The 15,938-nt window shown below is 36.5% G+C and overlaps 1 protein-coding gene across 1 annotated transcript in view; it reads right to left on the bottom strand.

Moving 5' to 3' along the window:
- The window catches only part of LOC145269515 (uncharacterized), a 107,908-nt gene that overhangs the window by 13,443 nt on the left and 78,527 nt on the right, over positions 1–15,938 (bottom strand). Inside the window, exon 2 of the mRNA XM_080125259.1 lies at positions 13,540–13,723. Within this exon, the coding sequence (XP_079981385.1) occupies positions 13,540–13,723 (184 nt within the window). The remainder of the gene's footprint in view (positions 1–13,539; positions 13,724–15,938) is intronic.

Raw genomic sequence — 15,938 nt, forward strand, 5'->3', positions numbered from 1 at the left:
AAAATTAAAATTGTCTCAGCCGTGAAGGACTGATCCTCCACCGAAAGAGAACAAGAAATGGCAGTGCAGCATCTGAAGAACAGATACTACACTTTGAGATATTAAATCTTTTATTCATGTTAAAAAAATACAGTCAAAATTAACGATGAACAAAAAACTTAGGCACATGGCCAACTCAAAAGGGGGGATTTTGGGGGTCGTTGGTCATCCTTGTCACTCCAGAACTAAACAAAGTCAAAAGTTTCTCCCAGCTAGTATCTTCTTTCACCATAATACCGCATTCACCCTTTCATATTGGGGGACGTCCTAGTAACTCCCAATTTTTAAAATATTTTTTATTGACTTGTAAAAACAAAAAAGATAGCAATAAAATGGTACAATAATTCATTTGTGTCGAGGGCGGGGAAAGAAAAAACAAAAGGTGATTAGTAGGACCCTCCAAACCCCGTCTACACTTTGATCTTGGCCAAATGTTTCCTTTACGGTTTTCGTGGTCGTTGTTCATTTCATAGTGGGTTGTTTTTAAGCAGTTACGAGTTAATACAGACGTTAGCGCACGCATAAAAACGCATAATACATATACATACATACATACATATTACACACCAAATGTAGACATATAGGCACACATATAAAAACAATTGCCATGCAGACGTACATGGATCTACATGCAGACATATACAAACATACACGCAATTCTCGTACACACATATATATACTCGCATATATATATACAGATATAAATACATGCTCACACATATATAACTATATACATACACCCCCCATCCATATACATATACGTGGATATACAGATCTCCAGTAAGAAGTAGATGCACACATACACATACACAAACATATACATGCAAGTACATACACACGCACGGGCTCATGCACACGTATACACACTTACATAAAAATACATATTTATAAAATATAAATATACAGACCTATATAGGCACATATATATATACACATATAAACAAATATATACATATCCATACATACATATATATACATACGCATACGGGCATGTATACATCTATACCAAGTAAATAAAGTAAAGTTAGGATACATAAATAATAATAATAATAATAATAATAATAATAATAATAATAATAAATAAATGAGTACATGGTTTAATTTAGTTAAGTTAGTTAATACTGCAGGGGTTATATAATATATATATATATATATATATATATATATATATATATGATTCAATAAAATAAAAAGCTATAGCAAACATCTAAATGACTACTTTAAATACAGTTCCTGATTTCAAAAAAAGAAAAACCAAAAGATTCATCTGCCTTACTTTTAATGCTAGGTTTATTTTTGGTGTCTTTTCAATTCAATAGAAATCCTCCTAAATTTGCTGATGAGGAGACCGTGCTTACCAAAAAAACTATGTATAATTATTCTACGTGACTACATGTATACCACAAATAAAAAGCACGGATTTCCGAAACGATCGTACAGATAATTGACTTTGTTGTTGTTCCTTCTTATGAAACTGATTTTTAATTTAATTAAATTTTGATTTTTAAATTTTAAAAATTTTAAAACTTTTAAATTATAAATCACATTACTTAATATATATATATATATATATATATATATATATATATATATATATATATATATAAGCATATACAATTATACAAGCATACATATTCATCAAAATATAAAATACATACACGTACAGACACATATATATATATATACATATATACACAGAGATGCGTATATTTATGCTGTGTAAGTAAAGTAAAGTTAGAGTAGATAAATGAATGAATATATAAAGGATAAATAGGTAAGCGGGTGTAGATAATGCAAGGTTAGGTGGACATGTTGAAGTTATGTTCGAAATGCATGCTGTTGATTTAATTTTTAGGGGTCTGTATTGATTTGATTTGCTTATTGGATGGAGAGTATTTTATAGTTTCTAGGAAAAAAGAGGGGGGGTTAAATGGGGTATAAAGGTTTAAAAGTTAACTATTAGGTTCATATACATAGAGGGGGCTCCTAACATATTGCTTTCGGCAGTGGCTTTATTTTCAGTGTGAAGCATATTGTGGATATAGGCATACACACACCTACAGACCCATATATGTATATAAATCCAGGCATAGCTACATCTGTACATCTGTACGCCCACTCATGCGCATATACATAGATACACATATACATATAGTCACTAGGACAGCAGATGCACGCATACAGATACATGTGTACGCAGACATAGACATACAAATATATATCTATGCATACATACGACCCATGATCACACATAATCATGCCCGCGTATATAGAGAAATAAACATAAACACAGACAGGGATACATACAATATATATATATATATATATATATATATATATATATATATATATATATATATATATATATATATATATATATATATACATACAAGCAACCAGTTAATAAAACATGTTAAAAAACACTTTGAAATGAGTTAAAAACATATTTAATCTGAAAAGGAAACACTAGATAAGTGGATAGTCCTTAATCCGCGAAGTTTCGAAGAAATACTTTCCTTCTCATCAGAGGGTAGGAATTAGCAAAATGCGGGATCGGATTTTGCATGCGAAATCATTTGATGAAACAACAGGTAAGTCAAAGATATTACTTGATAACAAAAAAGTGAAGCAGAGGGAATATGGTGAAGAAAAAGGTGATTACATATGAATGGATAGTCTGGTGGAAGATAAAAAAATCCAGTGACGGTAAAATCCAAATATATAACTTCAAAAAAGTTAATTGAATTTCCATTTGCACAAGTAAAACTCAAAGAAATCCCGTAATTGGTCCATAATAACCCAAAGGCAGAAATCCATGGAATAATTCACAAAACTGTGTACAAGGGAAAAAAGGAAAAAATCCCAATAATATTAATAAAAGAAAAATAAGATATGCTTTTCACTCTACTGCCGAGACATAATATATATATATATATATATATATATATATATATATATATATATATATATATATATATATATATATATATATATATAAAGCACTGAGCTAAGCATGGGTGGTCTCGTTTATTATAACACTTGAGTTGTGGTGGTGATTAAATGGTTAACGACATGGATGGACGACGGAGTGTTCAAAATTCGAAATTAGTTCGTTCCATAGGAAGAAGCTCACAAAGGGATGCTGACACCTGTTTTATACTAACAGTTGTGTTAACGGAAAGTTTGGGAATTAGAAGAGTTTGCGCGAACCAAACCACGTGATCTCATTTCCTTTATTCTTTTGCTTTCCTTTAGCCGGCGAATGTCGAACGAGAGAAGGCGTGTTTTTGAGCGTGCTGCCCAAACTGAGACGTTACGCGTGGAGCGACAGGTGTAGTGAAAACTATTCGTCTCTTCTATCTCTATCCCTCTCTTCCACACACACACACACACACACACACACACACACACACACACACATATATATATATATATACGAACACACACACGCGCGCTCATGAGTATGTTCTGCACTTATTTAGAAATAAAAAATAAAAAAACTATAAATCAACTAATAACCGTGCTGTTAGATCGGACATTAATTCGAATTCACTCATTCATTTACGTGGAGTGGCCGCCTTAGAAGAATTGCTTCAGTTGAACATGGAAGTCACTATATATATATATATATATATATATATATATATATATATATATATATATATAAGTGAACATGTCTGTGTACATTTCCCTACGCAATAACTCTGTCAATTTTTAGTCTACAGACTCGAAATTTGATATGCAGGGTACTGAGATTTGGGAAAATCTTTGTGATCGGTTTTCGGCCAGAAATTTGGCTGTTAAGGGGTCAAAGTTCAATTATTTGACCTTTGAGAACTCTACCCAACTCCTCCGACAATTTTGGGTCTAAACACTTGAAATTTTAGATATAGGTTCCTTGGACATGGATCTAACTAAATAATATTATTTGAGCCCAAAATAATACACGGTAAGGGGTCATAATAGGGATCAAATTTTTTAAAAATTTACCTATTTCTTTCTTTTTTTTTTGCTCAGCATACACCTCCAAACACCCGGCAAACGCCGGGCACCCATGCTAGTATATATATAAATTTCCACAGCCAAATAACGTTGCAGCCCACAAGAGCCATAGCAGTTAACGAACGGGAAGCTCAAGACTCGAGTTTCGGCCATATTTGGGATCATCAGTTAGACACATCCAAACTCAGGATTCGAAACCTCAGCCTTTTGCATGCGAGGCAAGCAATCCGACTGTGAAATGGACCGACTTCATCTCGACAAGCGACGCGGTCATCCAACCAGCTAATAACTCCAAGCCGATGTCTCACAAGTAGGAATTTCAAATTGTAAGGACGATGCCATCCAGCAATGTTAACCTTCGTTAAGACCCGCATCTCAGAAAAGGAAATTGAAAAGAAAAAAAAAAAAAAAAAAAAAAACCCGCGGTCTGCTGTATACTATGTTATGTGGCAGTCATCTGCATCGACAAAGGTTAGAAGTAACAGCAAAAAGTGTGGTTGGTTCTACACAAAGCCTTCACCACTATAACCAAATTATCTGTGTGCATTTCCGAGCAACTTACTTGTGTCGGAAACTCATACGTCGAAATCAACGGGAGAGTACATTATCTATAAATATAAAAGCAAAAATGTATGTATGTGTGTTCGCTTTTTCTGTGTGTCTACAAAAGGTTTCTTTCAGAGAAGCGGTCGCTCGCTTCACAACTTTTAAAAACTTTTTATATCACATATAAATCGTAATATCTCACAGTTAACAACGAAGCTCGCCTGTCTATTTAATTTGCTCGATTTCGGGAAGATAAATATTCAACATTTGTCGTTCGCCGCATGTGGGTTAGTCTTTTTCCTATAACATCTTGGAGAAAAAAAAAAAAAAAAAAAAAAAAAACCCGCGTTCAGCAGTAAATAAAATCCCGCAGTCAAACTTGACCTCATTAACTCATTAAAACGAGCACCTGCTAAATCCAAGTAATTAAATAAATTCAAACGTGTCTCCGTTAGCATGTCGCGTTGGGGCAATGGTTAACGTCTCACGTTTTTTTTTTTTTTCACACACTTTAATTTACAACTTTGCCTCAAGGGTTCGGGTTCGATACTTACTTTTTTTACCCCCCCCCATCCCCGGAGTTTCCACACACACACCTCCAAACACCCGGGCAACGCCGGGTACCCCTCGCTAGTATATATATAAAATCCATTTGTGTGAGAGTTTGTTGCGGTATGCATTTGTGTGTTCCAAAAAAACAATCAACAATAAAGAGCAAGTTTACATATTTACAATCCGCAGAATTTATTTAACGGATAAGAAAAGAATTTGCACGTTTGTACAGTAAACATATATTTGTGTTAATCTATGCAAGTCAGTATTGAAAGCGTGGACGTGTCGTAAGATTGCACAGCGAAAAAGTCTTCACGCATGCGCCTGCAACGACCGCCTTGTGAAGAAGAGAGACAGAAAACCAAGCTTCTCTCTTTACATCATCAACATTCTAATCCACATTTGTCATCAATTGAAATGAATGGCTCTCGTCTTCAGGAGGCCTCAAGTTTTGACAAGCTTCTGGGCTTGACCATTACTCCTGATCTTAAATGGAACACGTATATCAAATCTGTTGCCAAGGCCACTGGAAAAATGGTGGGATCTTTCTATCGATCCAGTAGATATCTCACTGCTGATGCTATTCTCTATCTATATAAGAGCCAGGTACGTCCAAGGATGGAATACTGTTGCCACATCTGGGCAGGAGCTGCTAGAAAGGACTTGGCCTGCCTTGATAGAGTTCAAAATAGACTTCGTAGCCTCGTAGGAGATGTCCTTTTCTCCTCCTTGCAACCTCTATCTCACAGAAGAGATGTTGCGAGTTTGTCTCTGATGTATCGTTATTTTTATGGAAAGTGTTCAACTGAGCTTCAATCTATGGTCCCCCCTCGCCAAACTTTCACAAGAAACACTCGTCTAGCTGTAAACACTATCAATAATTTCCCCCCACTCTTTATCTGTGCCTAAACCTAAACGTAGATTCCATGAACAAAGCTTCTTTCTTAGAACTGCACGCCTGTGGAATTGTCTTCCGTTTTCCTGCTTTCCGGCTGACTACAATATGGTTTTGTTCAAGTCTAAAGTAAATAAGTTCTTGATGAGCCGTTCCATATAAGTTATTAAATTTACCAAATTTTCATTACTAATGATTACTATATTGACCAACTTCTACTGTACACTTTTTAACCCTTATCCTTGAGTGGCCTCTGGACCTTGATAATGTGGTGATGTCTTTGTAAAAAAAAAAAAAAAAAAAAAAAAAGAAAAAGAAGGAAAGAGAAACAAAGTCAAGTGTCATAACGGAAGCTCGTGGCGCCACACTTAACTGTCAATCACCGAGGCCGAAGGGCAGACAATTGCTTGTTCTTTTTCTCAAATTGTGTTCGTGTTGTTGCCTCACTTAGCAGTGTTTGTAAAAACATGCGTTCCTACAAGTTCATTCCTTATAGGTTCTGAAACGGCTGAGCCTATCTTATTCAAATTTCACACAAAGGTAATCTATATGTCTTGCAATGTTCTTAGATATATTTTGTACAAAAATTCACCCGATAAGTATCGAAAATCGAAAAAATAATCTTTCCTTTTTTTTTATAGATAAAAAGAATTTTTACAGCGGAATATTTTTCGTTACACAGGTGTAACGTACAATTATTCTCCTGTAAAAGCTGGTATTCTTTATCTATGAGAGAAGAAACACTATGTTTAAGATAGTCAAGACCAAATATCAGCTGACGTGATATTGTAAACAAACACAGATTGAATTTGATGGTCGACAATATCATTATTGCTTTTTATTAAAAAATTTTTTTTTTTTTACGAATTAGTCTACCGGGAAAATTATTCCTCGTAATATATAATAATCAATAGAGGATTGATTCTATGATAATATAATAATAATATCTATAATAATACTTAAGCAATCTGAATAACTTAAATTATCATGTTTAAGCGTATTGTACGACCAGGCAACGTCGGGCTGCCAGCTAGTTTGAGATAAAATATGTGCTCAAAAAATTCCCAGGTACAACGAATTATACAGCATGATTGATGGTGGAATAATCAGGTGGTCGACCAGATCTTTGTTTTATCGTTATTTTCATGGCAAGTGCTCGTCTGAGCTCCAATCTCTGGTCCCCCCTCGCCAATCTTTCACGAAAAACACCCGTCTAGCTGAAACTACTGTCATTAATTTTCCCCACTCTTTATCTGTTCCGAAATCCAAATGTAGATTCCATGAGCAGAGCTTCTTTCTTAGAAGTGCACGCCTGTGGAACTCTCTTCCGTTTATCTGTTTCCCACCTGACTACAAGTTGGATGTCTTCAAGTCCAACATAAACAAATTCCTGACAAGTAAGACACTTTATCAAATATCCAATACTAATGATTACTACGATACTATCTCATTGATTAGTGTACACGTAATAACCCTTATCCCCGAGTGGCTTCCGGGCCTTGATAAGTGGTGACCTTCATGTAAAAAAAAAAAAAAATGACAACTGTCTGCTCGGTGATTGAAAAAATAGTCGCCAGTAGCAAGGAGTCTGGTTGATGTCGTCGAGTTACTCGCGATAAGTTAATGACGGTGTTGGCGACGACGGTTAGGTATACGAAGTAAGTTGGTGCGGCGATAACGGCGGTGTATTCGCAGTAGGTTGGTGTGACGATGACGGCGAAGTATTCACAGTAGGTTGGTGTGACGATGACGGCGAAGTATTCATAGTAGGTTGGTGTCAGCAGCGACGGCGATGTATTCACAGTATGTTGGTGTCGGCGACGACGGCGATGTATTCACAGTAGGTTGGTGTCGGTAACTACGATGCTGAAACGATCCCCCAGGACGTAAGACTGCCTCGTGGTTGACGGAGGGGTTCCTTTTATAATCGGCCTTTGGCTTCAATCGGATAAAAAAATGTTTCATTTTTTTTGTGTCTCTGATTGGCCAGTAAGTTACGTTTTCTGATTATGTATAACAAATGCTGACAGCCCACTCGGGAACGCTGATCATGCAGTGATAATGGTCGAAATCGCTCTAAACTCTAGGCCCAAAACTGAAGATCCAGTGCCCAAAACAATGAGATATTATAAAAAGGCTGACCGAGATCTTATCACAGATGCCCCATGGAGAAATATTTTTTCTCTTTCTGCTGAACAGTGCGCAATGCACTGAATGGTTGAAAACAGCAATTGAAGCACATGTTCCCATGCGAAAATTTTATAGCAAGCCCTACTTTCTCCAATGGTTTACTTCGACTTGTGCAACTGCCATTGCTCAAAGGCAGCATGCATACCGCAGATTTAACCGACATAAGTCCAGGTCAAACAGACAGAAGTATATAGAAGCTAGAAGTAACGTTAAGAAAGAAATAGCGACAGCTAAGAGAGAATTTACTGAAACCACTAAAAGACGCATCGAACCACAAAAATTAGGAACTCGTGACTTCTGGAAAATCTACAACAGTGTAGTAAATAATGGGCAATAAACAATTCCCCCACTAACCAACAATCACGAGGTTGTCTCCTCAGCAACCGACAAGGCTAACATGCTTGCCAGTCGGTTTGCCTCAAACTCCACACAGGACCCTTCCAACTACCCCTGCCTGACTTTCCTTTGTAGACAGACGCCACGCTAGACGATCTAAAAATCACCCTACGCATGCTATCATAAAAAACCTTGACACTTCAAAAGCATGTGGACCCGATCTCATCCCAGCTGCGCTTTTAAAAAAGTGCTCAGCCGAAGTAGCTCCAGTTCTCTCCAAACTCTACAACAGATGCCTGAATGAATCTTGCTTTCCGGGCTGTTGGAAAACTGCTTCTGTGGTACCAGTATTTAAGAATTCTGGCGAAAGAACTGACCGATCAAATTATCGCCCCATTAGCTTCCTCCCACTTTTCGCCAAAATATTTGAGACCATAATTAACCATGCTCTAGTCCGTCACCTTACAGATGCAAAACTTCTGACTGACAAAAAATATGGATTTCGACAAGCTCGTTTCACAGCAGACATCCTCACTGTAATCTCTGAACGTATATACCATTCACTGGACAAGGCGGGGGAGGGCAGAGCGGTAACTCTAGATATATCCAAGGCTTTTGACAGGGTATGGCATGAGGGTCTCCTCAGGGAAATTAGATCATACGGTATCACTGATAGAATACTTAACATAATTAAATCCTTCTTAGATAAGAGAAAAATCCAGGTTGTCCTCGACGGTCATACAACTAAACAATATGATATAAATGCGGGAGTGTCTCAGGAGTCTATCCTTGGACCTCTATTTTTCCTAATATTCATAAATGACCTCCCTGACAAAATTGTCTGTGAGATGGGTATATATGCTGATGACACCATACTCTATAACAGGCATGACAGGAAAACAAATGAACACATATCTAAAGAAATGGTAAAAACACTAGAGGATGACCTCCAATCTGTAGTGGAATGGGGACAAAAATAGATGGTCACATTCAATGCTGCCAAGACTAAACTTGTTTCCTTCAATATTTACAATAATAATACTCGTAATAATAATAATAATAACAACAATAATAATACTCGTAATAATAATAATAATAATAATAATACTCGTAATAATACTCGTAATAATAATAATAATAATAACAATAATAATAATACTCGTAATAATAATAATAATAATACTCGTAATAATAATAATACTCGTAATAATAATAATAATAATAATAATAATAAGAAGAATGATAACAACAACAACTAGCGGGACTTATGGAAATTCCACAACTGACTCGTTCACATGGTAATATATGGATGTTTGCATTCTGTGGATGTCCAGTGTAAATAGAGACGCCCTGATATTATTATAGTTTTTTTTGTTAAAACTGCAAAAGTATTTATCTAAGCTAGTAGGAACGCCCGGCGTAGCCCCGTCATAAAATACGCTTAAATATGATAATTTAATTCTTGCAGATTTCGTATACATTAGTATAGAGTCACTTTTCTATCGATTCGTATATATTATAATGTTGCAATTTAAATATATATATATATATATATATATATATATATACATATATACATATATATATGTATATATATATGTATATATATACATATATATACATATACACACACACACACACACACACACATATATATATATATATATATATATATATATCCATATGACTTGGGTGCATCAGCTTGAATCGAAACAGAAACTAAAACTTATGAAGATATATATATATATATATATATATATATATACATATATATATATATTTAAATAAATGTTTGGAGGTACAGAATTTATATACAGTTTTGAAAATAATAAGCGGAAGTTTCTCAAGAGCTCTTTCGGCTATCATCTCATCAGGAGAAAATCGATAGCGTACAAAATAATATTATGTCGAAAATAAAGAGTTCTAATGGGGAACTTATTGAATGTGCCAAAGGTACGGGGACACTAAAATAAATTTATTAACGTTTAAAAAACGATTAAAATATTGGCAGAACGAGGGGAAAGAAAAAGAAAAAAAAACGGGAGAAAGATTAAAGTTCTCCAAATAGAAATAATGCGTTGGATGTTTCCTTTTTCCGCACAAAGAAGGTTGACACACCGCAATAGAGACAGACTCCAAAATCTTTAAATGGTTTCTGGAGTCCAATCTATGCAGCACCTCGACCATTCTATTTTATATCTATCGGCACAGCATGGGTTGTCAACCAAATGCTGGCCAATAGTATATATATATATATATATATATATATATATATATATATATATATATATATATATATATATATGACTTCTGGAAAATCTACAACAGTGTAGTAAATATATATATGCGTGCGCGTATGTGTGTGTATGTGTATGTATAATTTGGGTTCCATTCAGCTAAAATCGAACCCGAAATCAAAACTTATGAAGAATTCTTGGTACAATTATTTATTTAAAAAAGGCTGACTGGGAAGCCATCAGAGATCTTATCAGAGATGCCCCATGGGGAAATATTTTTTCTCTTCCTGCCGAACAGTGCGCAAATGAGACCACTGAATGGTTCAAAACAGCAATGGAAACACATGTTCCCGTGCGGAAATTTTATAGCAAGCCCCACTCTCCCCAATGGTTTACTTCGACTTGCGCAACTGCCATTGCTCAAAGGCAGCATGCATACCGTAGACTTAACCGACATAAGCCCAGTTCAAACAAACAGAAGTACATAGAAGCGAGAAATAACGTTAAGAAAGAAATAGCGACAGCTAAGAGAGAATTTACTGAAACCACTAAAAAACGCATCGAACCACAAAAATTAGGAACTCGTGACTTCTGGAAAATCTACAACAGTGTAGTAAACAATGGGCAATCAACAATTCCCACACTAACCAACAATCACGAGGTTGTTTGCTCAGCAACCGACAAAGCTAATATGCTTGCCAGCCGGTTTGCCTCGAACTCCACACTGGACCCTACCAACCACCCCCTGCCTGACTTTCCTTTGCGGACAGACGCCACGCTAGACGATCTAAAAATCACCCCTGCTCTGGTGCATGCTATCATAAACAATCTTGACACTTCCAAAGCATGCGGACCTGATCTCATCCCAGCTGTGCTATTAAAAAAGTGCTCAGCCGAAGTAGCTCCAGTTCTCTCCAAACTCTTCAACAAATGCCTTAATGAATCATGCTTTCCGGGCTGTTGGAAAACCGCTTCTGTGGTACCAATATTCAAGAATTCTGACGAACGAACTGACCCATCAAATTATCGCCCTATTAGCCTCCTCCCACTTTTCGCCAAAATATTAGAGACCATAATTAACCATGCTCTAGTCCGGCACCTTACAGACGCTAAACTTCTGACTGACCAACAATATGGATTTCGACAAGCCCGTTCCACAGCTGACATTCTCACTGTAATCTCTGAACGTATATACCATTCACTGGATAAAGCGGGGGAGGGCAGAGCGGTAGCTCTAGATATATCAAAGGCTTTTGAGAGGGTATGGCACAAGGGTCTCCTCAGGAAAATTAAATCATACGGTATCACTGGTAGAATACTTAGCATAATCGAATCCTTCTTAGACAAGAGAAAAATCCAGGTTGTCCTCGACGGTCGAACATCTAAACAGTGTGATATAAATGCGGGAGTGCCTCAGGGGTCTATTCTTGGACCTCTATTGTTCCTGATATTTATTAATGACCTCCCCGACAAAACTGCCTCTGATAATAATTATGTTAATGGTTCTGCGCTACAAAATAGGTGTTGTCAAGAATTGAACATTTTAACATGAAAGAAATAAACGGTATGATGGACAATATCTTGGAATTTGGAATTTGGAATACAGACCTTTTGTCAATTATGTGTGTATGTTATGTAGTACCATCGGACTTTATGCTATATAACAGATCAATTACTGTATTATCCACTCTGTTAAAATTTCAGTCATGTGCAAAATTTAGATTACGCCTATGCACGCTCTGCGAAAAACAAAAACAAAACTGCGTTCTCCGCGCAGATGTAGTAGGCGACATTCCACTTTGTTTTAATTACATTTTCACCCCAAACAAGGCACATTGCCACTTTGGTGTAGGGGGCTACTATCAGGGGCAGCAACTACTGGGGCACTATGTTGGGATTTGGGCAGCAAGATGTCGGTTCACGTTACACTTGAGCTTCTGCATGTCAGTACAGTTGGGGAAGCAGGGACCTGGAATGAAGTTCAAGAGTCTAGCGGTTCTTGGGAAGAAACTACTGGAGTAGAAGGATATTTTGCATCTAGGGATCTCTACTGTGTGGGGGTGGGATTTAGCTGCCTGTCGGATTTGTCGAGGGTGTCTACGTCGTTGGGGCACAAGTGTCTGCAGTTCGCCGTAGCATTCACCATCAAAATACTTGTAGAACAGACAGAGGGATGCAACGTTTCGTCGATGGGACAGAAGCTGAAGCTTAGATGCCAGTTCAAGGCCTATCAGATTGGCGACTCTCTTTTGAACCTTGTCTAGGAGCGAGAGACTAGTAGCAGATGCACCAGCCCAAATGACAACAATACTCCATATATGGGCAAATGGTGGCCTTATAGAGGTACAGGATACTTTCGGGTGTTAGGGTTAGGGTTGGCAATGCTTTCAATGTAATTGTTCCAACTCATGTTTCCTGTGAACGTTAGGCCAAGCAGTTTGAAAGATGTACTCTCAGACAGGGAGTCACTGGCCATTGCTATTGGTGGCAGAGAAGGTTTCTTGTAATTATTGAAGGAAACCAGTTTAGTCTTGTCAGCATTGAATGTGACCATCCATTTATGTCCCCATTCCACTACAGATTGGAGGTCATCCTCTCGTGTTTTTGCCATTTCTTTAGATATGTGTTCATTTGTTTTCCTGTCATGCCTGTTATAGAGTGTAGTGTCATCAGCATATATACCCATCTCAGAGGCAGTTTATATATATATTAAAAATAAGGAGCTTGAATAGACATACTCACCTGTAATCTCTGAACCGTTTTCCGTTTCTCTGCCAAACTTGTGTTTCAAACTTAGCATCACAGTTAACGATGGTACAATTGGCCTCAAATCGGCCACCGACCGGAACCCAGTGTTTCACCTTGTCCACGGTTGGAATACACTTTTCTGCCTGGACGGACGTTACAGATTTTATCATAAATATCACTGTAAAATTAAAGAAATAACGAATAAGTTAAAAAACAAACAAACGGAAACAGGCAAACGGAAGAAAGTTCCACAGGTGTGCAGTTCTAACAAAGAAGCCTTGTTCATGGAATCTACGTTTAAGTTTAGGCACAGATAAAGAGTGAGGAAAATCATTGACAGTGGTTTAAGCTAGATGAGTGGTTTTCGCGAGGGGGGCATAGATTGGAGTTCAGGCGAGCACTTGCCATGGGAATAACGATAAAGCAGAGACAGGCTCGTAACGTCTCTTCTGTGGGAAAGAGGTTGCAGGGAAGAGAAAATGGCATCCCTCATTAAGCTACGAAGTCTATTTTGTACTCTGTCAAGGCAGGATAAGCTGCTTCTAGCAGCTTCCGCCCAGATGTAGCAACAGTACTCCATCCTTGGACGTACCTGGCTTTTATATAGATAGAGAATTGCATCATATATTATTTGATGTATCCACATAAAATGTTATATTGTTCTTTTTTCCAAGATTTTAACTTTTATTGCTGTAATTGCTGCTACGTTGCACACGCGCACATACACTTCAACACTTACTACTTTATCTATCTATCTATCTATCTATCTATCTATCTATCTATCTATCTATCTATCTCTCTCTCTCTCTATATATATATATATAGTATTGAAGTAAAAACTTATAATTGATACATAAAATTAATGTAGATATATGAAATAATATATATATATGTAATATGTGTATATATACATATATATGTGTGTGTGTGTGTATATATATATATATATATATATATATATATATTTATATATATATATATATATTTTCCTTGTACACATTTTTGTGAATTATTCCATGGATTTCTGCCTTTGAATTATTATGGACCATCTTCTTCCAATTACGGGATTTCCTTGGATTTTACTTGTACAAATAGAAATTCTTTTAACTTTCTTGAAGTTTTACATTTGGATTTTACCATCACTGGATTATTTATCTTCCACCAGACTATCCATTCATGTGTAATCACCTTTTTCTTCACTATATTCCCTCTGCTTCACTTTTTTTGTTTTCAAGTAAGATCTTTGACTTACTTGTTGTTTCATCAAATACTTCTGCATGCAAAATCCGATCCAGCATTTTGCTAATTCCTACCCTCTGATGAGAAGGAAAGTATTTCTTCGAAACTCCGCGGATTAAGAACTATCCATTTATCTAGTGCTTCCTTTTCAGATTAAATATGTTTTTAACTCATTTCAAAGTGTTTTTTTAACATATTTTATTAACTGTTTGCTAGATCATCGTATAACGATTTGATCACTGTCTGTCTGACGTAATGAACATTTAAATTAAAATGTTTAAAATTCAACGCTATTTCACACGGTTAATAGTAGCCGAATGGATACGGTCTCCGCTAATCGAGCCAGTGATGTCTCGTGTCGCGGGGTTCGAATCGTTCGACTGGTAGTAATCGTGACACCCTGCACTGAAGAATCCCGAAAGGATGAAACACTAGTGTCTGTAGGTATTTAATTATTATAGCAAAAAAATAATTATGACAGCCCCTTTAAGAAATTCGTTTCTTATCGTTGAGCACTTTCCGTTGAATTAAAAAGTCGGTCAATTTAGCTCTTATGCGTAGATCATCGTATAACGATTTGATCACTGTCTGTCTGACGTAATAAACATTTAAATTAAAATGTTTAAAATTCAACGCTATTTCACACGGTTAATAGTAGCCGAATGGATACGGTCTCCGCTAATCGAACCAGAGATGTCTCGTGTCGCGGGGTTCGAATTGTTCGACTGGTAGTAATCGTGACACCCTGCACTGAAGAATCCCGAAAGGATGAAACACTAGTGTCTGTAGGTATTTAATTATTATAGTAAAAAAATAATTATATATATATATATATATATATATATATATATATATATAAAGGGAGGGAGAGAGAGAGAGAGAGAGAGGGGGGGTAGCACTCTATAGATAGTTAGCGAGGTAGATAGGCAGATAGAGACAGAAAGAGAGTGCAGAGGGGGCGATGATACAAAAAACGTTTTTATCGCAAATAGAATCTCACCGCCCTCGCACCAAAATGAACAATGGTGTCTTTAAAAAGACCATAATTGTTCATGCGCCAATAAGCAGCACTTAAGGTATGCCACGCTTAGGTTCTAAATATTTTCTGACGCGTCTACGTATTTACATTTTGTACCATGATTGCACCTCAAACA

This window comes from Euprymna scolopes, chromosome 45 (genome assembly GCF_053919585.1).
Source record: "Euprymna scolopes isolate OS-2025 chromosome 45, ASM5391958v1, whole genome shotgun sequence".
Taxonomy (NCBI): domain Eukaryota; kingdom Metazoa; phylum Mollusca; class Cephalopoda; order Sepiida; family Sepiolidae; genus Euprymna; species Euprymna scolopes.